Below are 26,279 nucleotides of genomic sequence, written 5' to 3' on the forward strand. Positions count from 1 at the left end.
CTTCTCCGCTCACTGGCTTGGGAGTCTGGCCAAGGCCCCCACTTCTCTGATTACTGGATGGGGGGCTGGGCCACGGCCCACACTTCTCCATCATCCCTGAGGTGCAGGCAAAGGCCCCAGTTCGCTCAATATGCCTGGGGGACGGAGCAAAGCCCCCAGGTTCTCGGATCATGCTTGCAGGTCCGGCAAAGGCCCCTGCTTCTCCGATCATGCCTGGGGGGACGGGAAAAGGCCCACACTTTTTGATCAAACGTGGGGGTCGGACAAAAGCCCCCGTTTCTCTGATCACTTGCTGCGGGGCAGGGCAAAGGCCCCCAGCTTCTCTGATCACTGCCTTGGAGGCCAGGCCAAGGCTCCCACTTCTCCCATCACGCCTGTGGGGAGGGGCAAATGTCCCCGCTTCTCTGATTACTGGCCAGGTGGCCGGGCCAAGGCCCCCGCTTCTCCCATCACGCCTGGGGGACCGGGGAAAGGCCCCCAGTTCTCTGATCACTGGATGTGGTGGGCCAAGGTCGCTGCTTCTCCCAACACACCTGGGGGCCGGTAAAGGCCCCGCTTCTTTGATCATACCTGGGGGCCCTGAAAAAGGTCCCCGTTTCTCTGACCACTGGATGGGGGGCCGGGCAAAGGCCCGTGGTTCTCCGATCACTAGCTGGGGGGCTGGGCAAAGGCCCCCGCTTCTCCAATCATCGCTTAGTCGCGAGGCAAAGGCCCCTTGTTCTTTGAACACACCTGGGGGGCCGAGAAATGGTCCCAGCTTCTCTGATCATGCCTGGGCGCCCTGACAAAAGACCCCGTTTCTCCGATCACTGGCTGGGGGCCAAGCCAAAGGCCCCAGTTTCTCGGATCATGCCTGCGGGTCCGGGCAAAGGCCCCCATTTCTCTGATCGCGCCTGGGGGGCCAGGCCAGGCCCCCGTTTTTCTGATCACTGGCAATGGGGCCAAAGAAGGACCCGCTTCAACGGTAACGCCTGAGGTCCTGTCAAAGGTCTCCACTTCCCCCATCACGCCTGGGGGGCCGGACATAGGCCCCCGCTTCTCTTATCACTGGCTGGGGACCAAGGCAAAGTCCCTGGTTCTCAGATCATGCCTGAGGGGCCGAAAAAAGGCCCCAGTTTCTCGGATCATGCCTGCGGGTCTGGGCAAAGGCCCCCGTTTCTCCGATCACTGGCTGGGGGGCCAGGTCAAGGCCCCTGCTTCTCAGATCACTGGCTGGAGGGCCAGGCCAAGGTCCCAGCTTCTCCCATCACACCTGGGGGGCAGACAAAGGCCCCCGATTCTCGGATCACTGGATGCATGGCCGGGCAAAAAAACCCTGCTTCTCCTATCACTATATGAGGGGACAGAAAAGGCCCCAGTTTCTCGGATCATGCCTGGGGGCCGGACAAAGGCCCCAGCTTCTCTGATCACTAGCTGGTGGTCCAGGCAAAGGCCCCCGCTTCTCCAATCATCGCTGAGTGGCTGGGCAAAGGCCCCTTCTTCTTTGATCACAACTGGGAGGCCGAGAAATGGCTCCAGCTTCTCTGTTCATGCCTGGGGCCCTGACAAAGGACCCTGTTTCTCTGATCATTGGCTGGGGGCCAAGGCAAAGGCCCTGGTTCTCCCATCATGCCTGCGGGTCCGGGCAAAGGCCCCCATTTCTCTGATGACGCCTGGGGGGCCCGGCCAGGCCCCCATTTCTCTGATCACTGGCTGGGGGGCCGGGGAAGGACCTGCTTCAATGATCACGCCTGAGATCAAGGCAAAGGCCTCTGCTTCTCCCATCATGCCTGGGGAGCTGGATAAAGGCCCCCGCTTCTCTTATCACTGCCTGGGGGTCAAGGCAAAGTCCCTGGTTCTCCAATCCTGCCTGAGAGGCCGAGCAAAGGCCCCCGTTTTCCTATCACTGGATGGGGGCTGGGCAAAGGCCCCCGCTTCTCAGATCACTGGCTGGGGGGCCAGCCAAGGCCCCGCTTCTCAGATCACTGCCTGGCGGGCCAGGCCAAGGCCCCTGCTTCTACCACACGCCTGTGGGGCCGGACAAACGTCCCCGTTTCTCGGATCACTGCCTCGGGTCCGGGCAAAGGCCCCGCGCTTCTCCGATCACTGGATGGGGGCCCTGGCGAAGGCCCCCACTTCTCCGATCATACCTGGGGTGTGGGGCAAAGGCCCCGCTTCTCCGATCCAGCTATGGGGCCAGGCAAAGGCACCCCCATTCTCTTATCACTGGCTGGGGGGCCAGGAAATAGCCCTGACTTCTGCGATCATGCCTGGGGTGCAGGCCCTAGGCCCCAGCTTCTTCAATCATGCCTGGGGCGCCGGTCAAAGGCCCCAGGTTCTTTGATCACACCTGGGGGTCGGACAAAGGCCCCCGCATCTCCCTTTATGCCAAGGGGCGGGGCAAAGGCCCCCCGGTTCTCTGATCATGCCTGGGGGCTGAACAAAGGCCCCAGTTTCTCAGATCATGCCTGCGGGTCTGGGCAAAGGCCCCTGCTTCTCCGCTCACTGGCTTGGGAGTCTGGCCAAGGCCCCCGCATCTCTGATTACTGGATGGGGGGCCGGGCCACGGTCCACACTTCTCCATCATCCCTGAGGTGCAGGCAAAGGCCCCAGTTCTCTCAATATGCCTGGGGGACCGAGCAAAGGCCCCAGCTTCTCGGATCATGCTTGTACGTTCGGCATAGGCCCCCCCTTCTCCGATCATGCCTGGGGATGGGAAAAGGCCCACACTTCTTTGATCACACCTGAGGGTCGGACAAAAGCCCCCGTTTCTCTGATCACTTGCTGCAGGGCTGAGCAAAGGCACCCGCTTCTCAAATAATCCCTGAGTGGCAGGGCAAAGGCCCCTTCTTCTTTGATCACACCTGGGAGGCCGAGAAATGGCCGCAGCTTCTCTGTTCATGCCTGGGCGCCCTGACAAAGGACCCCGTTTCTCTGATCATTGGCTGGGGGCCAAGGCAAAGGCCCCCATTTCTCTGATCACGCCTGGGGGGCCAGGGAAGGACCCGCTTCAATGATCACGCCTGAGGTCCAGGCAAAGGCCTCCGCTTCTCCCATCATGCCTGGGGAGCCGGATAAAGGCCCCCGCTTCTCTTATCACTGCCTGTGGGCCAAGGCAAAGTCCCTGGTTCCCCAATCCTGCCTGAGAGGCTGAGCAAAGGCCCCCGTTTCTCGGATCACTGGATGCGGGGATGGGCAAAGGTCCCCTGCTTCTCCCTTCATGCCGAGGGGATGGGCAAAGCCCCCCGGTTCTCTGATCATGCCTGGGGGGCCGAACAAAGGCCCCAATTTCTCAGATCATGCCTGCAGGTCAGGGCAAAGGCCCCTGCTTCTCCCCTCACTGGCTTGGGAGTCTGGCCAAGGCCCCCGCTTCTCTGATTACTGGATGGGGGGCCAGGCCACGGCCCACACTTCTCCATCAACCCTGAGGTGCATGCAAAGGCCCCAGTTCTCTCAATATGCTTGAGGGACCGAGCAAAGGCCCCAGTTTCTCGGATCATGCTTGCAGGTCCGGCATAGGCCACCACTTCTCCGATCATGCCTGTGGGGGACGGGAAAAGGCCCACACTTCTTTGATCACACCTGGGGGTCGGACAAAAGCCCCCGTTTCTCTGATCACTTGCTACAGGGCAGGGGAAAGGCCCCCAGCTTCTCTGATCACTCCTGAGTTTCAGGCAAAGGCCCCCGCTTCTGCGATCATGCCTGGGGTGCCGAGCAAAGGCCCCAGTTGCTCGGATCATGCCCGCCGTTCCGGGCAAAGGCCCCCGCTTCTCCGGTCACTGCCTTGGAGGCCAGGCCAAGGCCCCACTTCTCCCATCACGCCTGAGGGGAGGGGCAAATGTCCCCGCTTCTCTGATCACTGGCCAGGTGGCCGGGCCAAGGCCCTCGCTTCTCCCATCACGCCTGGGGGACCGGGGAAAGGCCCCCAGTTCTCTAATCACTGGATGGGGTGGGCCAAGGTCCCTGCTTCTCCCAACACACCTGGGGGGCCAGGTAAAGGCCCTGCTTCTTTGATCATACCTGTGGGGCTAGGCAAAGGCCCCCGCTTCTCCGATCACTGGCTGGGGGGCCAGGCCAAGGTCCCAGCTTCTCCCATCACACCTGGGGGGGCGGACAAATGCCCCCGTTTCTCAGAACACTGGATGTGTTGCCGGGCAAAAACCCCTGCTTCTCTTATCACTAGATGGGGGGCAGGAAAAGGCCCCAGTTTCTCGGATCATGCCTGGGGGCCGGATAAAGGCCCCCTGCTTATCTTATCACTGCCTGGGGGCCAAGGCAAAGTCACTGGTTCTCCAATTCTGCCTGAGAGGCCGAGCAAAGGCCCCCGTTTCTCGGATCACTGGATGCGGGGCCGTGCAAAGGTCCCCCGCTTCTCCCTTCATTCTGAGGGGAGGGGCAAAGGCCCCGGTTCTCTGATCATGCCTGGGGGGCCTAACAAAGGCCCCAGTTTCTCGGATCATGCCTGCGGGTCTGGGCAAAGGCCCCCGCTTCTCTGCTCACTGGCTTGGGAGTCTGGCCAAGGCCCCCGCATCTCTGATTACTGGATGGGGGTCCGGGCCACGGCCCACACTTCTCCATCATCCCTGAGGTGCAGGCAAGGGCCCCAGTTCTCTCAATATGCCTGCAGGACCGAGCAAAGCCCCCAGGTTCTCGGATCAGCCTGGGGAGGACAGGAAAAGGCCCGCACTTCTTTGATCACACCTGGGGGTCGGACCAAAGCCCCTGTTTCTATGATCACTTGCTGCGGGGCAGGGCAAAGGCCCCCAGCTTCTCCGATCACACCTGGGGTTCGGGCAAAGGCCCCCGATTCTGCGATCATGCCTGGGGTGATGAGCAAAGGCCCCAGTTGCTCGGATCATGCCCGCCGTTCCGGGCAAAGGCCCCCGCTTCTCCGGTCACTGCCTTGGAGGCCAGGCCAAGGCCCCCACTTCTCCCATCATGCCTGAGGGGAAATGCAAATGTCCCCACTTCTCTGATCACTGGCCAGGTGGCCGGGCCAAGGCCCCCGCTTCTCCCATCACACCTGGGGGACCGGGGAAAGGCCCCCAGTTCTCTGATCACTGGATGTGGTGGGCCAAGGTCCCTGCTTCTCCCAACACACCTGGGGGGCCGGGCAAAGGCCCCTGCTTCTCCGATCACTAGCTGGGGGACCGGGCAAAGGCCCCTGCTTCTCTAATCATCGCTGAGTCGCGGGGCAAAGGCCCCTTTTTCTTTGATCACACCTGGGCGGCCGAGAAATGGTCCCAGCTTCTCTGATCATGCCTGGGCGCACTGACAAAGGACCCCATTTCTCTGATTACTGGCTTGGGGCCAAGCCAAAGGCCCCAGTTTCTCAGATCATGACTCCGGGTCCGGGCAAAGGCCCCCATTTCTCTGATCACGCCTGGGGGGCCGGCCAGTCCCCCGCTTCTCTGATCACAGGCTGGGGGGCTGGGGAAGGCCCCTGCTTCACCGATTAAGCCTGAGGTCCTGGCAAAGGCCCCCGCTTTAACAATCACGCCTGGGGGGCCGGACAAAGGCCCCCGTTTCTTCGATCACTGCCTCGGGGCCTGGCAAAGGCCCCTGCTTCTCCGATCATGCCTGGGGTGCCGAGTAAAGGCCCCAGTTGCTGGGATCATGCCCGCGGTTATGGGCAAAGGCCCCCCTTCTCCAGTCACTGCCTTAGTGGCCAGGCCAAGGCCCCTGCTTCTCCCATCATGCCTGGCGTCTGGGGAAAGGCCCGCATTTCTCTGATCACTGGATGGGGTGGGCCAAGGTCCCCGCTTCTCCCTTCACGCCTGAGGGGAGGGGCTAATGTCCCTGCTTCTCTGATCACTAGCTGGGTGGCCGGACCAAGATCCCCGCTCCTCCCATCACGCCTAGGGGGCCGGAGAAAGGCCCCCAGTTCTCTGATCACGGGATGGGGGGCAGGTCAAAGGCCCCAGCTTCTCCGATTACTAGCTGGGGGGCCGGGCAAAGGCCCCCGCTTCTCCAATCATCGCTGAGTGGCGGGGCAAAGGCCTCTTCTTCTTTGATCACACCTGGGGGGCCGAGAAATGTCCCCAGCTTCTCTGTTCTTGCCTGGATGCCCTGACAAAGGACCCCATTTCTCTGAACATTGGCTGCGGGCCAAGGCAAAGGCCCCAGTTTCTCAGATCATGACTCTGGGTCCGGGCAAAGGCCCCCATATCTCTGATCACGCCTGGGGGGCCCGGCCAGGCCCCCGCTTCTCTGATCACTGGCTGGGGGACCGGGGAAGGACCCGCTTCAATGATCATGCCTGAGGTCCGGGCAAAGGCCTTTGCTTCTCCCATCACGCCTGGGGGGCCGGATAAAGGCCCCGCTCCTCTTATCACTGGCTGGGGGCCAAGGCAAAGTCCCTGGTTCTCCAATCCTGCCTGAGAGGCCGAGCAAAGGCCCCCGTTTCTGGGATCACTGGATGCGGGTCTGGGCAAAGGTCTCCCGCTTCTCCTATCACTGGATGGGGGGCCGGGCAAATGCTCCCTCTTCTCGGATCACTGGCTGGGGGGCCAGGCCAAGGGCCCCGTTTCTCAGATCACTGCCTCGGGTGCCAGGCCAAGGCCCCCGCTTCTACCATCACGCCTGGGGGGCCGGACAAAGGCCCCCATTTCTCGGATCACTGCCTCGGGGCCGGGCAAAGGCCCCGCGCTCCTCCGATCACTGAATGGGGTGCCGGGCAAAGGCCCCCACTTCTCCGATCATACCTGCGGGGTGGTGCAAAGGCCCCGCTTCTCCGATCCAGCTATGGGGCCAGGCAAAGGACCCCCTTTCTCTTATCACTGGCTGGGGGGCCAGGAAATAGCCCCGACTTCTGCGATCATGCCTGGGGCGGCGGTCAAAGGCCCCAGCTTCTTTGCTCACACCTGGCGGGGGGGGCCAGGCAAAGGCCCCCGCATCTCCCATCACGCTGAGGGGCAGGGCAAAGGCCCCCGGTTCTCTGTTCATGCCTGGGGGGCCGAACAAAGGCCCCAGTTTCTCGGATCATGCTTTCAGGTCCGGCAAAGCCCCCTCTTCTTTGATCATGCCTGGGGGGACGGGAAAAGGCCCGCACTTCTTTGATCACACCTGGGGGTGGGACAAAAGCCCCCGTTTCTCTGATCACTTGCTGCGGGGCATGGCAAAGGCCCCCAGCTTCTCCGATCACACCTGGGTTTCGGGCAAAGGCCCCCGATTCTCTGATCATGCCTGGGGTGCCGAGCAAAGGCCCCAGTTGCTCGGATCATGCCCACGGTTCCGGGCAATGGCCCCCGCTTCTCTGGTCACTGCCTTGGAGGCCAGGGCAAGGCCTCCGCTTCTCCCATCACGCCTGGGGGACCGGGGAAAGGCCCCCAGTTCTCTGATCACTGGATGGGGTGGGCCAAGGTCCCTGCTTCTCCCAACACACCTGGGGGGCCGGGTAAAGGCCCCGCTTCTTTGATCATACCTGGGGGGCCTGAAAAAGGTCCCCGTTTCTCTGATCACTGGATGGGGGGCCGGGCAAAGGCCCCCGCTTTTCCAATCATCGATAAGTCGCGGGGCAAAGGCCCCTTTTTCTTTGATCACATCTGGGGGGCCGAGAAATGGTCCCAGCTTCTCTAATCATGCCTTGGCGCCCTAACAAAGGACCCCGTTTCTCTGATCACTGGCTGGGGGCCAAGCCAAAGACCCCAGTTTCTCAGATCATGCCTCCGGGTCCGGGCGAAGTCCCCCATTTCTTCGATCACGCCTCGGGGGCCCGGCCAGTCCCCCGCTTCTCTGATCAGGGGCTGGGGGTTGGGGAAGGCCCCCACTTCACCGATCACACCTGAGGTCCTGGCAAAGGCCCCTGCTTCAACAATCATGCCTGGGGGGGGGCAGATAAAGGCCCCGCTTCTCTCTTCACTGTCTGGGGGCCAAGGCAAAGTCCCTGGTTCTCCGATCATGCCTGAGGGGCAGACCAAAGGCCCCAGATTCTCAGATCATGCCTGCGGCTCCGGGCAAAGGCCCCCGCTTCTCGGATCACTGGCTGGGTGGCCGGGCCAAGGCCCTAGCTTCTCCCATCACACCTGAGGGGGTGGACAAAGGCCCCCGTTTCTCAGATCACTGGATGCGAGGCCGGGCAAAGGCCCCGCTTCTCCTATCACTGGATGGGGGGCCGGAAAAGGCCCCAGTTTCTCGGATCATGCCTGCGGGGCCGGGCAAAGGCCCCTGCTTCTCTGATCACTAGCTGGTGGACCGGGCAAAGGCCCCCGTCTCTCTGATCACTGGTTAGTGTGCCGCGCAAAGGCCCCAGCTTCTTTTATCACACCTGGGGTGCCGGACATAGGCCCCAGTTTCTCTGATCACTGGCTAGAGGGCCGGGCACAGGCTCCTGCTTCTCAGATCACTGTCTGGGGGCCCAGGCCAAGGACCCTGCTTCTCAGATCACTGACTGGGGGGGCCAGGCCAAGGCCCCAGCTTCTCTGATCATGCCTGGGGCACCGGTCAAAGGCCCCAGCTCCTTTGATCACACCTGGGGGACCGGGCAAAGGCCCCCGCATCTCCCATAACGCCTAGGGGCAGGGCAAAGGCCCCTGGATCTCTGATCATGCCTGAGGGGCCAGGTAAAGGCCTCCCCCTTCTCTTATCACTGGCTGGGGGGACAGGCAATGGCCTCTGCTTCTCCATCATCCCTGAGGGGCGGACAAAGGCCCCAGTTCTCAGATCATGCCTGGGGGCTGAGCAAAGGTCACAGCTTCTCAGATCATGCCTGGGAATCCGGGCAAAGGCCCCCTCTTCTCCGGTCTTGACTGGGTGGACAGCCAAAGGACCCCGCTTCTCTGATCACTGGCTGGGGGGCAGGGCAAAGACCCCGCTTCTCAGGTCTTGACTGGGTGGACAGCCAAAGGACCCCACTTCTCTGATCACTGGCTGGGGGGCTGGGCAAAGACCCCGCGTCTCTGATCATTGCTGAGTGGTGGTGCAAAGGCCTCCGTTCTCTGATCAAACCTGGGGGCCAGGCAATGGCGATGGCTCCTCCATCACCCCTGAGGGGCAGTCAAAGGCCCTGGTTCTCTGGTCCTGCCCTGGGGCCGAGCAAATGATCCAGCTTCTCAGATCATGCCTGGGGATCCGGGCAAAGGCTCCCGCTTCTCCGATCTTGACTGGGGGGCCGGGTAAAGGACCCCGCTTCCCTGATCACTGGCTGGGGGGCCGGGCCAAGATCTAAGCTTCTCCGATCATGCCTGGGGGGCCGGGCAAAGGGCCCAGCTTCGCCTATCATACCTGGGGGACCAGGGAAAGGCCCCAGTTTATTTGATCACACCTGTGGGGCCGGACAAAGGCCCCTGCTTCTCTTATCAGTGGCTGGGGGCCAAGGCAAAGTCCATGGTTCTCGGATCATGCCTGGGGGGCCGAACAAAGGCCCCAGTTTGTCGGATCATTCCTGCGAGTGCAGGCAAAGGCCACCGCTTCTCGGATCATGCCTGGGGATCCGGGCATAGGCCCCTGCTACACCGCTCACTGGCTGGGGTCCGGGCAAATGCCCCGGATTCTCCGATCTTGCCTGGGGGGCCGGGCAAAGGACCCCGCTTCCCTGATCACTGGCTGGGTGGCCGGGCCATGGCCCCCGCTTCTCTGATCACACCTGGGGGCCGAGTAAAGGCCCCCGCTTCTCCCATCATGCCTGGGGGTCCGGGCAAAGGCCCAGCTTCTTTGATCACTGGCTAGGAGGTCGGACAAATGCCCCCGCTTCTCTGATCACTGGATGGGGGGCCAGGCCAAGGCCCCCGCTTCTCTAATCTTTCTTGGGGGGCTAGTCAAAGGCCCCTGCTTCTCTTATCACGCCTGAGGGGCGGGGCAAAGGCTCCTGCTTCTCCGATCAAGCCTGGGGGGCTGGGCAAAGGCCCAGGATTCGTTGATCACACCTGTGGGGCTGGAAAAAGGCCCCCGTTTCTTGATCACTGGACGGGGGGTCAGGCAACTGCCCGGCTTCTCCATGATCCCTGAGGGGCGGGCAAAGGCCCCAGTAAACCGATCATGCCTGGGGGGTCGAGACAAGGCCCCAGCTTCTCGGATCATGCCTGGGGGTCCGGGCAAAACCCCCACTTCTACGATCTTGACTGGGGGGAAGGCCCAAGGACCCCGCTTCTCTGATCACTGGATGGGTGTCCGGGGAAAGGCCCCCACTTCTGTGAACACTGTATGGGTGGGGCCAAGGCCTTCGCTTCTCCCATCACGCCGAGGGGCCTGGCAAAGGCCCTGCTTCTTTGATCATACCTGGGGAGTCGGACAAAGTTCCCTGTTTCCCTGATTACTGGCTGGGGGTCCGGGCAAAGCCCCCACTTCTCCGATTATCGCTGAGAGGCGGGGCAAAGGCCCCCGCTTCTTTGATCACACCTGGGGGGCTGAGAAAAGGCCCCAGCTTCTCAGACCATGCCTTGGCGCCCAGATAAAGGTCCCCGTTTCTCCGATCACTGGCTGGGGGCCAAGGCAAAGGCCCCGGTTCTCCGACCATGCCTGGGGGTCCGAACAAAGGCCCCAGATTCTCGGATCATGCCTGCGGGTCCAGGCAAAGCCCCCCGCTTCTGCGCGCAATGTCTGGGTGTCCGGGCAAAAGGCCCCGCTTCTCCGATCTTGACTGGGGGGCCGGGAAAAGGACCCCGCTTCTCTGATCACTGGCTGGGGCCTGGGCCATAGCCCCTGCTTCTCTGATCACTCCTTGGGGGACAGGCCAAGGCCCCCATTTCTCTGAGCACTCCTGGGGGGTGGGCAAATGCCCCCACTTCTCTGATCACGCCTGGGGGGCCGGCCAAAGGCCTCAGCTTCTCTGATCACTGGCTAGGGGGCCTGGCAAAGGCCCCCGCTTCTCTGATCACATCTGGGGTCCGGACAAATGCCCCTGTTTCTGTGATCACTGGAGAGTGGGGCAGGCAATGGCCCCGCTTCTCTGATCATGCCTGTGGGGCCGGGCAAAGGCCCCCACTTCTTTGATCACACCTGGGCGGGTGGACAAAGGCCCCCGTTTCTCTGATCACTGGTTGGGGGGCCAGGCCAAGGCCCCCGCTACTCCGATCACGCCTGGGGGGGACAGGCCAAAGCCCCCGTTTCTCTGAGCACTCCTGGGGAGCCGGGTAAAGGCCCCCACATCTCTTATCATGCCTGGGGGTCTGGCCAAATGCCTCTGCTTCTCTGATCACTCTATAGGGGGCCAGGCAAAAGCCCCCGCTTCTCTGATCACACCTGGGGTCCGGACAAATGCCCCCGTTTCTCTGATCACTGGACAGTGGGCCAGGCAAAGGCCCCCACTTCTTTGATCACACCTGGGCGGGCGGACAAAGGCCCCCGTTTCTTTGATGACTGGCTGGGGGGCCGGGCAAAGGCCCCCGTTTCTCTGATCACTGGCTAGTGGGCCAGGCAAAGGCCCCCTCTTCTCTGATGATGACTGGGGCGCGGTCAAAATCCCCAGATTCTTTGATCACACCTGGGGGGCCGTGCAAAGCCCCTGTTTCTCCGATCACTGGTTTGGGGGCCGGGCCAAGGCCCCTGCTTCACTGGTCATGCCTGGGGGGCCGGGGAAAGGCCTAGCTTCAAAGATTCGGGCTGTGGCGCCAGGCAAAGGCCCCCGCTTCTCTGATCACACCTGGGTGACAGGCCAAGGCCCCTGCTTCTTTGATCACTGGATGGGGAGCCAGGCAAAGGCCCCTGCTTCTCTGATGATGCCTGTGGGGCCAGACAAAGGCCCCCGCTTCATTGATCACACCTGGGCGGCCAAACAAAGGCCCCCGTTTCTCTGATCACTGGCTAGTGGGCCAGGCAAAGGCCCGCGCTTCTCTGATGATGCCTGGGGAGCTGGTCAAAGTCCCCAGCTTCTCTGATCACTGTCTGGGGGGCCAGGCCAAGGCCCCGGTTTCACCGATCACTGGATGGGGGGCCGGGCAAAGGCCTCTGCTTCTCCCATCATCCCTTAGGGGCGGGGCAAAGAACCCAGCTTCTGGGATCATGCCTGGGAGGGGCACATGCAGTAGGCAACCAATCACTGAATCTCTCTCACCTCTCTCTCTCTCTCTCTCTCTCTCTCTCTCTCTCTCTCTCTCTCTCTCCTCCCTCCCTCTCTCCCACCTTCCCTCTCTCCCGCTCTCCCTTCCATTCTTTCTAAAAATTAATGGAAAATTATCGAGTAAGGATTAACAACAACAAAATAATAGGGAAAACTGGGTTCAGGGAATATGGGAACTCTCTGTAGTGTCTTTGTAATTTTTCTATATATCTAAAACCATTCTAAAATAAAGTTTATTTTTTAAAAGTTCACTAAATAACTTTTTACAGGGATAGGTGGTTACTAGTCTTATTGTGGTGATCACATCATAAAGTATATAAATGTCAAATCACAATGTTGAACACCTGAAACTAATATAATATTGTATGTCAAATTACTTTTTAAAAAGTTCACTGAAAAAAATAAGTGCGGTATAGTTTGGCTAGAAGAGATGGAAAGGCCAAGAGCAGGGCAGTTTCTCTGATACCAGAGGTCTTCTCACTCACATAGCCTGTAAGACCCTTAACCTAATATATATGAACACTGAAGCCAGACCACCTGGGTTTCAATTCTGACTTATCACTTACTAGCCAGGTAACCTTGAACCTCATCCTATCTCTCTTTTTAAAATTTACTCTACTATACTGTTAATTGTTACTTTTGTACTCTTTCTACTCATTAAAAAAAATGTTTGCTGTGAACCTCATCTTGTAAAAATAGGAATGATAGCCCCCACTTTTTGGTCATTTTGTAATAATGACCAAATTAAATGCGTTAATATGTATAAAGTGCCTAAATGAGTGCTGGCACATTGTAAATTCTGTGTCAATACTTTGTAAACTAAAAAAAATATATATATGATGACTAAAAATTCATTTATTAATCATCTGTACATCGTACAAGGTAGGGAGATGTGAGTTTGTTTGCTATGAACCAGGCAGTGGTTGCCATAGATATGTCAGAACATTGACAGTCATTGTTAGGTCACTGCTATATTCTCATAAGTGGGCAACTGAGCTGTGTTAATCTGGCACAAAGGCTAGAAATCTCAACATATCTTCTATTACTCTACACATCTTATGTCTTCCATCCATAAAAAACCAGTAATCTGATCAGTAAGTAACCACCTCAAGGTAAGCAAAATATTATCATTATTACATTCTACAGATAAGAAATCTAAAACTGTACATTGAATTTAGGTGATTTCATCCCAGAGTACCCAGGAGAGACACTGGAAATGAAAGGATCAATAATCCCTAGTCTAAACATTTTCTTCCTTGGTTATCCCATTAATCCTCCCTTAGGATAAGGGTTTTTTTAAAATCTTTCTTTGAGAGTATTACAAATGTCCCGGTTTTCCCCCCCTATTGTCCTCCTCCACCCTGCTCCTGCCCCATCCCAGGCCTTCACCACCCTACTGTCTGTGTCCATAGGTAAGATCTTTGGTTAATCTCTTCCCATTTTCCCTCCCCCTTTCCCTCTTAGATTCATCAGTCTGTTCCATGCTTCCAAACTTCTGATTCTGTTTTATTCACCAGTTTACTTGGTTCATTAGATTTCTTGTTCATTTATTTTGATTTTTTAGATTCAATTGTGGATAGATATGTATTTATTGCCATTTTATCATTCATATTTTTTGTTTCTTCTTCCTCTCCTCCTCCTCATTCTCCTTCTTTCTTCTTCTTCTTCTTCTCCTCCTCCTCCTCCTCCTCCTCCTTCTCCTCCTCCTCCTCCTCCTCCTCCTTCTTCTTCAATAATACCCTTCAACATGTCATGTAATACTGGTTTGGTGGTGATGAACTCCTTGACCTTTTTCTTATCTGTGAAGCTCTTTATCTGACCCTCAATTCTAAATGAGAGCTTTGCTGGGTACAGTAATCTTGGTTGTAGGTCCTTACTATTAATCACTTTGAATATTTCTTGCCACTCTCTTCTGGCCAGCAAAGTTTCTGTTGAGAAATCTGACAGTCATATGGGTGCTCCCTTATAGGTAACTAACTTCTTTTCTCTTGCTGTTTTAAGATTCTTTCTTTGTCTTTAACCCTTGGCGTTTTAATTATGATGTGTCTTGGTGTGGGCCTCTTTGGGTTCTTCTTGTTTGGGACTCTCTGCGCTTCCTGAACTTGTAAGTCTATTTCTTTCACCAGGTAGGGGAAGTTTTCTATCATTATTTCTTCAAATAGGTTTTCAATATCTTGCTTTCTCTTGTCCCCTCTGGCACGCCCATAATTGGAATGATGGTATGTTTGAAGTTGTCCCAGAGGCTCCTTACACTATCTTCATATTTTTTGATTCTTTTTGCTCTTCTGATTGGGTGTTTTTTGCTTCCTCATATGACAAATTGTTGGTTTGATTCTTGGAATCTTCTACTCGACTGTTAAATCCCTATAACTTGTTTTTTGTGTGTTTTGTTTTGTTTTGTTGATGTGTGTGTGTGTGTGTGTGTGTGTGTGTGTGTGTGTGTGTGAATAAGGTGCAAAACTGCCATTCTCTGGAGCATTTTCTCAATCCCTTGAGATTGTGTTTCCTGAAAATTGTCAATGGTTTGGTTCAAATAAACTCACAAAAATTCCCTGTAGATTTTCATGTTTCTTATGTTGACAGTTCTAATCTCAATTTGCCATTACCAGATAGGCACACTGGGGCACTGTATCAGCCTCTCAAGTGGAGAATATGACTGTGGAAAGTGCCTAGGACAGGGCCTACTATGTATCAAGGACAAATGGTATCTATAATCCCAGTGGATATGGCCACCTAAATGTACAGGTAGAGAATGCCACTGTGTAAATGAATATGCACAAGTAGGTGGAGCCAATGCTCAGGCAGCTGGCTTCCTCCCTGCTCTGCTAGTGGGAATGTGAAATGTTACAGCCACTTGGGAAAACAGTCTGGCACTTGCTCAAAAGTTTAAATGTAGAGTTATATGACCCAGTGACGACACTTCTAAGTATATGTACCCATGAAAACTGAAAACATATGTCCACAAAGTTGTACAAAAATGTCTATAGCAGCATTATTGACAAGAGCCAAATGACCATAAACTAATGAATAAACAAAAAGTGGTATATCCATACAATGGGATATTATTCAGCCATAAAAAGGAACAAAATACTAATATATGCTACAACATGGATGGACCTTGAGGTGGTTGTCTAAATTATCCTTTTTACTTAGGTATTCACTTCCGAATATTGTTGCACTTTGAAAACTACTGGAGAGATTATGTAACTCCCTGGGAATCTTTGAGAGTGGGGCACCTGGACTGATGTTTGCAATCTATTAGACTAGATGATCTCTAAGGTTCCTTACAGCTCTAGGAATTTTATGAAATCTATGACAATGGCTCACCAACATTTTTTAAGCAGAGGCAATAAGAGAACCAAGAATAGTAGATAGTTGTCACTTAGAACAGGTTTCCCAATAAATAGGTCCTTGAAATCTCAGCTGGTTCTTCTCCGAAGCTTCACTTCACCCCACCTAAGGTTGAATGAAGATATTCCCAACAGGGATGATCTACGGCTGAAGGGAAGGTCACAGCTGATGCCATCGTGCCTGTGTAGGTTGCTTTAACAAGAAACCATCCCATTTTGCAGGAATATGCCAGTAGAATTGAGGATTACCCATCCCTCGCTCTATGACATTTATAGATAAGGGTGGCTAGAATGAAGTAATGGACTTGTGTCAGTACAAGGCTTTCTGTTTATCAGCACCTATGTCATCATAAACTGACAAGTTCAATGTTAATGGCGGGGCTGATTTCTTATTTACTTGTTTCCCTTAATATTACAGAACGAAGCTGAATCATGTTCAAGATAATGACATCCTGCGGGCCTCAAGAAGATAGGAATGAAACACGAAGGTAATATTGTAATTATTTCCCCAGACCTACTCCACCATTTCCTCCAATGTATCTGCCCACAGTCCCACATGGGACAAATCATGATATATATTGTTAGGGGAAGTGATTAGTCTGTCTGCATGCAAGATTGAGGACAAGGTTTGAAGAGAATGGCTAATTCTGCAAGGCAGGTGACTCGGGAAGAAACACATCCTTGGAGACCTTGGGAAGGGATTCCTATATAACCTTCTACCACCTTGGCTGTGCCTTTTATGATACATATATTGGGACTACTGTAGGAAGATCCCCAAACACCAAAGAAGAATAGACTTCTTTGTTTAGCTTAAGAACTAACTGTTTTTAAGGCTTTGGCTCATTTTTCTTTTCCATTAATAGGAATGTGACCATCATCATCATCGGTCTGGAGAATGCAGGCAAAAGTCTACTTACGGAGGCCTTCCGCAGACGTAAGGAACTAAGAGCATTAGACATTGGTTTAGGTCTCTCAAGGGCCCCAGTGACCAATGAAATAATTATTCCTTCCTAGCTTTACTTCACAGCCCTCAGGTTGCCTCTTTTGAAGATAAGCACTCTCCAACACACATACACAATCCTTTCCTGGGGCATTATCAGCTTGTTTATGTAATGTCTGTCACCGTCTCCCTTTACAAGATATCCTAATTCAACATCCTCACATAGTGTCAGTATGAATGGATTCAAACTATGTAAAACACTGCAGTCAATTATGAAGGATAGCATGTTTGAAAAAGTGTCTCATTTCAGAGCTCAATTAAAGTGGATTTTGGTCTTAAGAAGTTTAATGACATTAAATACTTTGTGACAGTTAATATAGAGGGTTGGAACTTGTGAAATGTTGTCAATTCAGAGATATGCAAGTTTAATACCAGACCTCCAGTTTAATACCTTGACATTTCAAGAAGCAGTTACACAGAATTGAAGGGAGCTACTATTCTAGTTGTGAAGACACAGCTAAATGCTAGTCAAAGAGCCCAGCACACAGGCTGGCATAAGATTCTCTCTATTGATGTTTATTAAATAAAAGTAGGGGTATGATGATGTGGCTGAATTTTATATCATTTAGAAGCCTTCAGCAAAGTACAGGAAAGGGCTAACCTGACTCCTCTGCCATTGGTGTACTGGAATCCTGCAGCAATTTTCTTGAACTACAGCAACAGGCTGCTGGCTGATCTTTCCATCTCTAGCTGTCTCCCCAGCATTCAGTCAACACAGTTGCCTGAAGGACTGAATACAAAAATCTGATCATGGCACTTTCTTCGGTTCAAAAGCATTTAATACCTCCCCACTGTATTCAAAATAAAATTTAAGTTCCTAGAGGCACACAGGATCCTCTATGATTTGCTTTCTGACTTCTCTCCCAGCTTCATTTCTCATGCTCTCTGCATGTGACCTGATAGAGCCAAAACAAATGACTTGCCATTCCTCTGCCATCATACTGATCTATTTCACATACCTATGCCTTCTATAATGCTGTCCTACTACCTAGCATTTCATCCTCTCCATTATCTACCTGAGAGGAGCCCTGGAATCTCTATTTTAAGAACTCTCCAGGTGTTTTTGATGGGCAGCCAGCTTTGGGAAGCACTCTTCCATAATTAGCCATATGCTATTTTGTCTTTGAGAATAGTATCTGCTTTCCATTCTGACTTCTAGAGGATAGAGCCTGGAGTTGTGAATTCATTCACAGGGAAGTTTCTAATGGCCAAGAAGCAAAGCTCCACTGCTGTCACATTCTAAGGAATGTCTCAGTCCATACAGGACTACTACAGTCAATCTATTAGGCTGCTCTGTACACAATATGCAACAGCTCACCTCTCCTGTTCCTGCAAATGTTTATGATTGCAGATAACAGCCTAGGAAGGAAATACCAATCTATAAGTAGTAACTTGTGTTACTATAAGTAGTAACTTTGAAGCTATAAACTATCTGTGATCTGAAGCCATTATTCTCAATGACAGCATATACTATAACTGTTTTGTCTGGAAAGGTCACATGGGGTGAAAAACCCAAGGATGAGCATAAGTAGGTGCCCTAAATGAGGGAATTTAGGGCAGTGCCTCTCAGATCTGGCTATACATTTCAATAACCTGGGAAGCTTTTAAAAATGAACATGATGCTTGAGCCCCACCCCAGATCTATGGCATCAAACCTTCAGAGGAGGAGACCTAGTGTCATAGTTTTTTAAAAGCTCCATAGGTGATCCTTAGCATAGTGAGCACTAAAAGCCAAAAATGAGAATAATGTGGGATGCTTTTACACTTACTTAGTGGGACCTGTAGGCTCAGACACTTTGGACTAGGGGGCGGGGCATGGAATCAAAATCTAACAAGGAGCACCAGATGATGCTGAGACACAACAGGCATGGATGTCTTTGCTCTTTAGGGTAGTGGGTCTCAAACTTTAAAGTGCGGAAGTATCACCTACAGATTTTGTTAAATATAGCAGTTTGTTAAACATGCAAATACTTGGGTCCCAGCATAGAGATTCTGCTTCAATTGGTGTAGGGTAGGCCTTTATCATCGCCAAGTAACTCAGAAGCCAACAGTACCCGGACTGTTGTGTTTTATGGGATATAGGAATGAATTAGACTCATTACCTGTCCTCAGGGAGTTTATGAATTAACAGAGGAGATAAGAGAAATGTAAAGTGTCAGGGAACAACAACTTCTCACAGCTTCTAGGGTTGCCAACAATAGATTGCATTATTGAAGGAATTGGTAAGGTTTCAAGTAAAAAGAAAAAATAACTAAGGAAAATGTTTTGATTAGACAGGGAAAAATAACTTAAAGCTTGCCTTCATGCTGGAAACAAAACTATCTTTATTCGCTTATTATTTTAAGTAGTGTAATGCGAGACATAGCAAATATCACATCAAAGTTGTGACTGAAAATTTTATGTTATCTGAAAGCTATAATTAAAAAGAGCATTGACTAACATGAAAACAGAAGTTATAAGATCACATTAAAATCTAATAATGATAATATATGCATATATATATATATATGTAAATGTCTATATAATCATACATTACCAACGATCTGAAAGCATCTTACTAACTTCTCAGCTAAATGATTCATTCTGGCAATCCTAATGAAAATGTCACAAGTAGATCTGAGATTAGAAATAGAAAGCTGCTGATTCTGGTCTTAGAACTCCCGAGTCTGAGTATAGAGAATCTATAAAATCATTTTGCTGCTTATGTGGGCAGAAATCTAGGTCAGAACTTTCAGTTCAACAGACTGGAATTTGTAGAAAGATTGTCCTTTTGAACTGCACTTCTATGGGGGCAGAATAGGTATGGAATGCCCTATGGCAGTGGTCGGCAAACTCATTAGTCAACAGAGCCAAATATCAACAGTACAACGGTTGAAATTTCTTTTGAGAGCCAAATTTTTTAAACCTAAACTATATAGGTAGGTACATTGTTATTAACTTAATTAGGGTACTCCTAAGCTGGCCTTTGCTAAAATAATAATAAAGCCACCAACACAAAATAATTACAATTCTTAAATGGATGACAAAAATACCTGCAGGATTTGCAGCTGGTTGGACAAATACAGGTAACTTTATGCTTCGAGTAGGTACTTTTGTCACCCGCGCGGGATCTGCGGACGCGACTAGCACTAACCACTGCACAATGAGACTGCTGACTGACTGGCTCACTCAACTCCTGCATGAATCGCGCGCCTCCCTTGCGCTGCCTATCCCTCGGCACGCCTGCGCCATGTCTCCCATCGCCCGACCAACACCCCCCCACTTCTTCTAACGCCACGCCTTCAAAATAGACTCTCCCAGGCCGGAAACCGACCTCTGCTCATGGGCCACCAAGTTTCAATTGCACTGTACGTGCGCGCCCACACGTGGTATTTTGTGGGAGAGCCACACTCAAGGGGCCAAAGAGCCACATGTGGCTCGTGAGCCGCAGTTTGCCGACCACTGCCCTATGGGACTGTATGATCTGGCCATGGCCTTGACAGGGCAAATGTATCTAAATTTGGCATGGTTTCTTAGAAGACATATGAAAAGTACTTCATACTTACCCACAATAACAGGCACCATAAACATGTATTGAACACCTACTGAGTGTAAACTAATGCAAAGCCCCTCCCTCATTATTTTAGTTGGGAAGCCATGGCATGCACAGAGGGAGGTGAATGACCAGCTTAACAGACCATGTGCTCAATGAGGGAGAGAAAGTGGAGTTGGGGTGGTCAGATAAGCTTCCCTAAAGAAGCCTTCCTGAGCCTTGAAAAAAGGGTAGGAGGGAAGAGCCTCCTGCTCATTCATTTATTCATTCATTCATCACATTCATTCAACAAATATTTATTGAGCACCTCTGCCCTTGGCATTGTGAATGTAGCAGTGAATAAAATTGAAAGGGTCCCTGTCCTATTGCAGTGTATAATCCAGATTAGCAAACCGTTGAATTTATAACACTGTCATATGTACTATTATAGTGATAAGCCCCGAAGAAAGGCACCTTACCCAGATTTGGGGGTGGGGGTGTGAGTTAGGAAAAAATTTCTAGAGGAAACAAGATCCAAATAGATGTTTAAAAATAGGTATTAACCAAGGAAAGAGCAATGTAAGAAATGTTCTAAGCTGCGAAAATAGCATCTTGTGAAGGCCCAGGGCACAAAAGAGCATGACATTCCTGTGTAGTGGGGGGAGAGTGAGCCAAGGAGCAGAGGGAAGAAAAGACTGGGTGTGTGCCAGGGACACTGTGGACACAAGACAGGGTAGAGATAGCGCTGGCAGGTTAGGAGGCAGAGGAGTCTGTATTCTCTCCTGGGAGCAGTGGCCACTCACTGAAGATTGCTGAGCCAGGAGAGGGTTGCCTGGGCAAAGTGCTGGTTTAGGAAAATGAATCCATGAGTGAACAGGATGGCAAGATGCCTCAGTAGCGTTCCTCAGGGCAGGCTCTAGTCAACATATTTTTTAACATATATTTTATTGATTTTTTACAGAGAGGAAGGGAGAGGGATAGAGAGTTAGAAACATCGATCAGCTGCCTCCTGCACACCCCCCACTGGGGACGTGCTGGCAACCAAGGCGCATGCCCTTGACCGGAATCGAACCTGGGACCCTTCAGTCCGCAGGTCGACGCTCTAGCCACTGAGCCAAACCAGCTATGGCTCTAGTCAACATTTGTTTAACAAATTCTTTCATCTAACTATATCCCTCTGCTTTGTGGTTGCTTCTCCTCTCTTCCCTTATGCACAGTACTTCCTACCAAGATAGACCGTTGTATGAACTCGAAACTGACTACAGTTCTGCTAGATGAATATGAAATTGCTATCTATGACCTGAATGGAGATATGAAGGGGCGAGAAGTCTGGCCCAACTACTATGCACAAGCACACGGGATTGTTTTTGTCCTGGATTCCAGCGACTTAGGACGCATGCAAGAAGTGAAGACCACTTTATCAAATCTTCTGTCTGATGCAAGAGTGGCAGGAAAACCCATCCTACTGTAAGCCTCTGCCTTTGTGCTCAATTTTCCCTTCCCATTTTGTGCCTTCAGATGACAAGTAGACAAAGGAAGAGCTGGGTGGTCCCTTTGTCACATCCAGCTAGATCTCCTCTTCCCTTCAGCTCAGTGTGTGTGTGGAGGGGGTAACCCAGTCCTCTGGGGTCTGTTTTGAAGAGCTACTTTCTACCACACGCTGCCATGGGTGAAAATGTTACCTAATTGTGCAAATGTAATTTTGAAAGCAAGCATCAAAGGGAAATGGAGAGTAATATCTGGATTTCCTACCTCCATCCCTTGACTCTTCCTGAAGATTGTCTTCCTGAATTTCTTTCTCTTTTTCTGCTTCAGTCTCTACCCCTGAAACCACCCCTATTTTGTATAATTGATGCCAATGTCCTGCTCCCTTCACAGACTGCCCAAGAGTCATGTAACTAGCACTGATTCCAGGGTGATACTTCGGACGGCCCAATCAATCATCACCCCCACTCCCTTTTTGCATTTTTTGTTCCTCATTAGCACCCCCAACTCAAGTATGAACAGAGTTTGGCAGAGGCTGTTTAAAAACTCCAAATCTGTTCATATCCCAGTTAGCAATTCTAATTAAAGTTTTATGGCATAGTGTAGAGATGAAGTGAGAAATTCGATCTGGGGATGATCTTGGATTCAAGTTATATGTGTGATTCTTTCCGTCATTGAGAATTGGCTAGGAAAATGTCTGGTTCATCTCATTGTGCATGTCTTTAAAGCTAGTTCTTGAATATGTAGCAACTGTACCATAACAGGTTCTCCCCCTATTTCCCTTCTTTCTTGCCCTTTGCCTCTATTTATGTTTTACTCTTCCTCTCTTCTTCCTACCCTCTCTCCTGTGCTCTGCTCTAGATTGGCCAACAAGCAAGACAAAAAGAATGCCCTCTTACCTTGTGATATTATTAAATATCTGGAAAGGATAATGAATGACAACAAGTTCGTTTGCCTTCTGGTAAGTGTCAACCCCTCCCCTCTTTTGCCCTCTCAAGCCCAGCTGATGCATACCTTGCACCACTCCATAATCAGCCCCATATGCTAGACCTCAGGCAAAGCCTCTTCCTGCCAGGTGATGCCTATAGTGGTGATTTCTGACTCGATGATGACAATATCCCACTCTTAACTACTCTCACCTATGTTTTCTTATTCGACTTCAAAATTGCTCTGTAAAGCTGGAAGCTTCAATATCCTCATTTTATGGATGAGGCTCAAAAACTCTGAGTTCCTTGCCCAAAGTCACATATCTAAGACATTACAGCACAACCACTTTATTGAATGACCTTAGCTTTTGTAGCTTTTATTTACATTCTCAGCTGTGGATACTGAGGTCTCCTAGGAAGTCTTAAAGCCTCTCTAGGCACTGCAGAGCTTATGTGTACCTCTGCTCCTTAGCTGAGAGTGGGAGGGACTGTGATCCCTAGTGGTCTCAGGTTCCTGAGCTGGAGTCTTCTCTTTTGGTCACAGGAACCCTGTTCAGCTATCCAAAACCTCCAAAGAAGTAATCATGAGCCCCTACTTGAAGGGCTGCGCTGGCTGGTAACTGCCATTCAGAATAAACAGGAAGAGCTGTGTTCTCACCAACAATCACTCACTTCAAGTATCGCCAACTCCAAGGAGGACACCACAGGCAACAAGGATGAGTGTGCATCATCCAGGTACTGAGCTGCCTCTATTAGGTTGATAAGGCCCAGCTGGCATGGCTCAGTGGTTGAGAGTCTACTCATGAACGGGGAGGTCACAGTTCGATTCCCGGTCAGGGCACGTGCCCGGGTTGAGGGCTCGATCTCCAGTGTGGGGCATGCAGAAGGCAGCCAATCCATGATTTTCTCTTATCTTTGATGTTTCTCTCTCTCTCTCTCTCTCTCTCTCTCTCTCTCTCTCTCTCTCTCTCTCTCTCCCTTCCTCTCTAAAATCAATAATAAAATACAATTTTTAAAAAGAACAGATGCAGGAATCAATATTCAACATAAGCAGGGAGTTCTGGGAGGTGCTTGGATTCTGTACGGTTCTGAGCAAGTCTTTCAAGATCAGTTGGCTCAAATGGGGCTAGGTCAGTGACCATACACTTTCCAGCATTGTTAGGTATATACCCGCCCCCGGCACAACTTGAGTGATCACATTAGTAGGATGAGTTGCAGAAAGGTAAAGCCAAACTATCAACATTAGAGCTTCTCCAAAACATGATTTTTATTCCCCAATTTGCCATGTGGAGAAGAAAAGGAACACAAGCCCCTTAAGGAACTTCTAGGCAATATTTTCTATATGAATGTCCTGGAGCCACCCCGCATTCTCTACTTGCAGTTCTCTGACCCAATAATAAGGAAATGTGGGGAGAAGAGGAATATGGAAAAGAAAAATAAGAAAACAGGAGGTGATCAAGGTTTTGAGGAATAAAAGGCTAAAATGTCTTGCTCTATTGTCCGCTTCATTGTTCAAATACATATGCAGGAATGGGGTAACAGGTGCATTTAATTAAGGAGCTTGAAGTGTGTCTATTTTCACTATTGCTTTGTCCTTTCTATGTTCCCCAGGTTTCCTACCAATGTAGAAATGACGGAAGAAAAAGAAGAGCTCCTAGGAAAACATTCAGTGGAAACTAGGCCTCTAAAGCCAATCCTAAAGGTAAATGACTCTTTAAATGTTATTGCCACAGGGACCAATCTCTAAACTGTTGGGCACCAACTGACTTTTCCCCCTTCATCTTCTTGCTGTACAGAAAGAAGGCTTAAGATTAACACCTAAAAAGAACGTATCAGTGACATTTGCCTTAGATGAACCCATGGAGGAAGGTGAATGTTCTAAGGTAACTGGAGCTCAAAACACTACCGAGCTTCACTACAACTATAGAGCTGACTTTCACTTCCCAGAAACTTACACCAATGATGAAGATGATTACGATGATTGCGATGATGACGACGACTGTGATGATGACGACGACTGTGATGATGACGACGACGATGTTTTTGAAGGTAATGCTAGATCAGTGGTTAGTCAGAGAAGAAAAGATACAGGTGTCCCAAAAAACGTATATTCACTTTGAATAATGATTAATTCCAATGGGTTAAATCTGAAAAGAAAGAAACATCAATTGAGCTATCAGCTGTTAAGTGTGTATACATTGTGGGGGGACACTCTATATAGAGACCTTCTTCTCACAATTTATAAAACATTCCTATTTTGAGTCTGAAACTCTTTTCTCATACTATGGTTGGTGGTCAGGAGAAGTGGATGAAGGACAGGGAGAGTCCTTGGGTACCACCACTTAGTACTCCAATATGATGGCTCAGCACTGGCTAACACAAGATCTTTGTCTGAATGGGTATAGGTTATCTTAAAAGTTACAATTTCCAGTGGCGGAGGTACAAATTGGCACAATCTTTATGGAGAGTACTTTGGTTGTCTTCTCCCTTTTGTTCTCACTCTTTCAATATATATATTGATAACTTTAAAAATGTGGAAACACTGTGAACCAATCATCTCATTTATTGATCTATATCCAAAGATAATTACACAAGTACCCCAACAAAGGATGCTTGAGATTGTCCAATTACAGTATTAGGTACAATAGCTAAACGTTATAAACAGGCTAAATGTCTAACAATGCAAAACAACTAAATAAAGTAGGGTACATCTACACAATGGAATACTGTACAGACATTAAAAGGGCTATTGTTGACATATTTACTGCCATGGAAAGTTTTCCACAACCTGATGTTTTGTTAGAGAAAAAGGCGAGTCAGAGGATAGCATGTGAAGCATGATGTTTACACATGCATAGACTATCTGGAGAAAAAATCACTGAAACAATAGCAGTGGTTTTCTCTAGGTGTGATATACTAGGAGAGAAGTAAAAGGCCTAGGCGCCTTTCTTTGTTTTTTTTTGTTTTATTGGAAATTTTCTTTTTATAACAAGCTATATGATTTTTCCCAATATAATAAAGGTATTAAAGAAAAATAGCTGTGAGGACTTGAAGGCCTATTGTTCTTGAGAGCTTGTTTGGAGGTTCTAGCAGGGGAGCGCAGCTACTCGTATACCCTTGACCGAAGACCGGTCCTCTCCTCGGGGGGGAAGGTCGTCCTCTTCGACCGAGCGCGCAGCTTCGGGAGGGATGCACATGGATCGGTGAGGGAGGAGGGGGACACCCGCCTAGCCAGCCAGATCAGCCGAATCAACCCTGGCGATCAATGGGGTGACAGATGTCGCAGCCAGATCGCCCTCACATCCAAGGCCTATTGTTCTTAATTGCCCCTCATTCTCAGTGTTTGCTGGGACCTCAGTCACCGTGATGGTCAAGTATCAATATTATAATCTCATCTCTGCTCTCCAAGGGATCTGGCCCTCAGGCTACCCCAGAGTCTTGGATTGTTATATCTATACGGAGGGGCCTGAACTTGGCCAGGGACACTGAAGAGGAGAGAGGCACTGATCTGAGATGAGGGGTGAAGATGAGAGCTGAGTAGAAGGAATCTGGTGGTAGAATAGAGGAAGTGTTTTTCTAGATATCTGAAATTACCCCTAAATCTCTGTACAAAATTGAAATCCATTTTTCTTTTCTATAACCTCAGAACCCAGACCAAAAAAGAGAATGCCTACCTGGTATGTAGAGGAGATGATGCTGGAAGATGCTTATGAAGACATCTTTGAAACCTGTGGTTAGTATTCCTTAAAGGAAGGGGATAAGGGAGAAAGCTAGAGTGAGAGAAAGTCTGAGTCCAGGCCAGAGGGTGGGTGCCTGGTGAGGTGGAGTCTACACTCCCTTAGAAAGTGGCCAATACCATCCTAGCCTGGAGTGGTCTGGGAAGGCAGGAAACCTGGAGCTTAGCTTTGCTTGCAGTGACTGGCTGTTTTCTGTCTCTTTGACTTTTAACAGAGTACTAAAGAGGAAAACCGAGGGACACAAAAAGAAAAAGCCAATATCCCACCCTCAATAAATACACTCATCTCCAGAACCA

General features: G+C 50.8%; 1 protein-coding gene across 1 annotated transcript; it reads left to right on the plus strand.

Annotated features, from left to right (window-relative positions):
• Positions 1–935: 935 nt before the first annotated feature.
• Positions 936–26,279, plus strand: LOC308511755 (ADP-ribosylation factor-like protein 13A; the record flags this gene model as incomplete). Its single annotated transcript, XM_081081659.1, has 9 exons — positions 936–964; positions 16,188–16,258; positions 21,053–21,302; positions 22,182–22,281; positions 22,791–22,981; positions 23,858–23,948; positions 24,043–24,295; positions 25,893–25,979; positions 26,198–26,279. The coding sequence occupies 9 exons, from the start codon at positions 936–938 to the stop codon at positions 26,203–26,205; spliced, it is 1,080 nt and encodes a 359-aa protein (XP_080937785.1). The 3' UTR covers positions 26,206–26,279.

This window comes from Myotis nattereri (genome assembly GCF_964212035.1).
Source record: "Myotis nattereri genome assembly, chromosome: X".
Classification (NCBI taxonomy): Eukaryota; Metazoa; Chordata; class Mammalia; order Chiroptera; family Vespertilionidae; genus Myotis; species Myotis nattereri.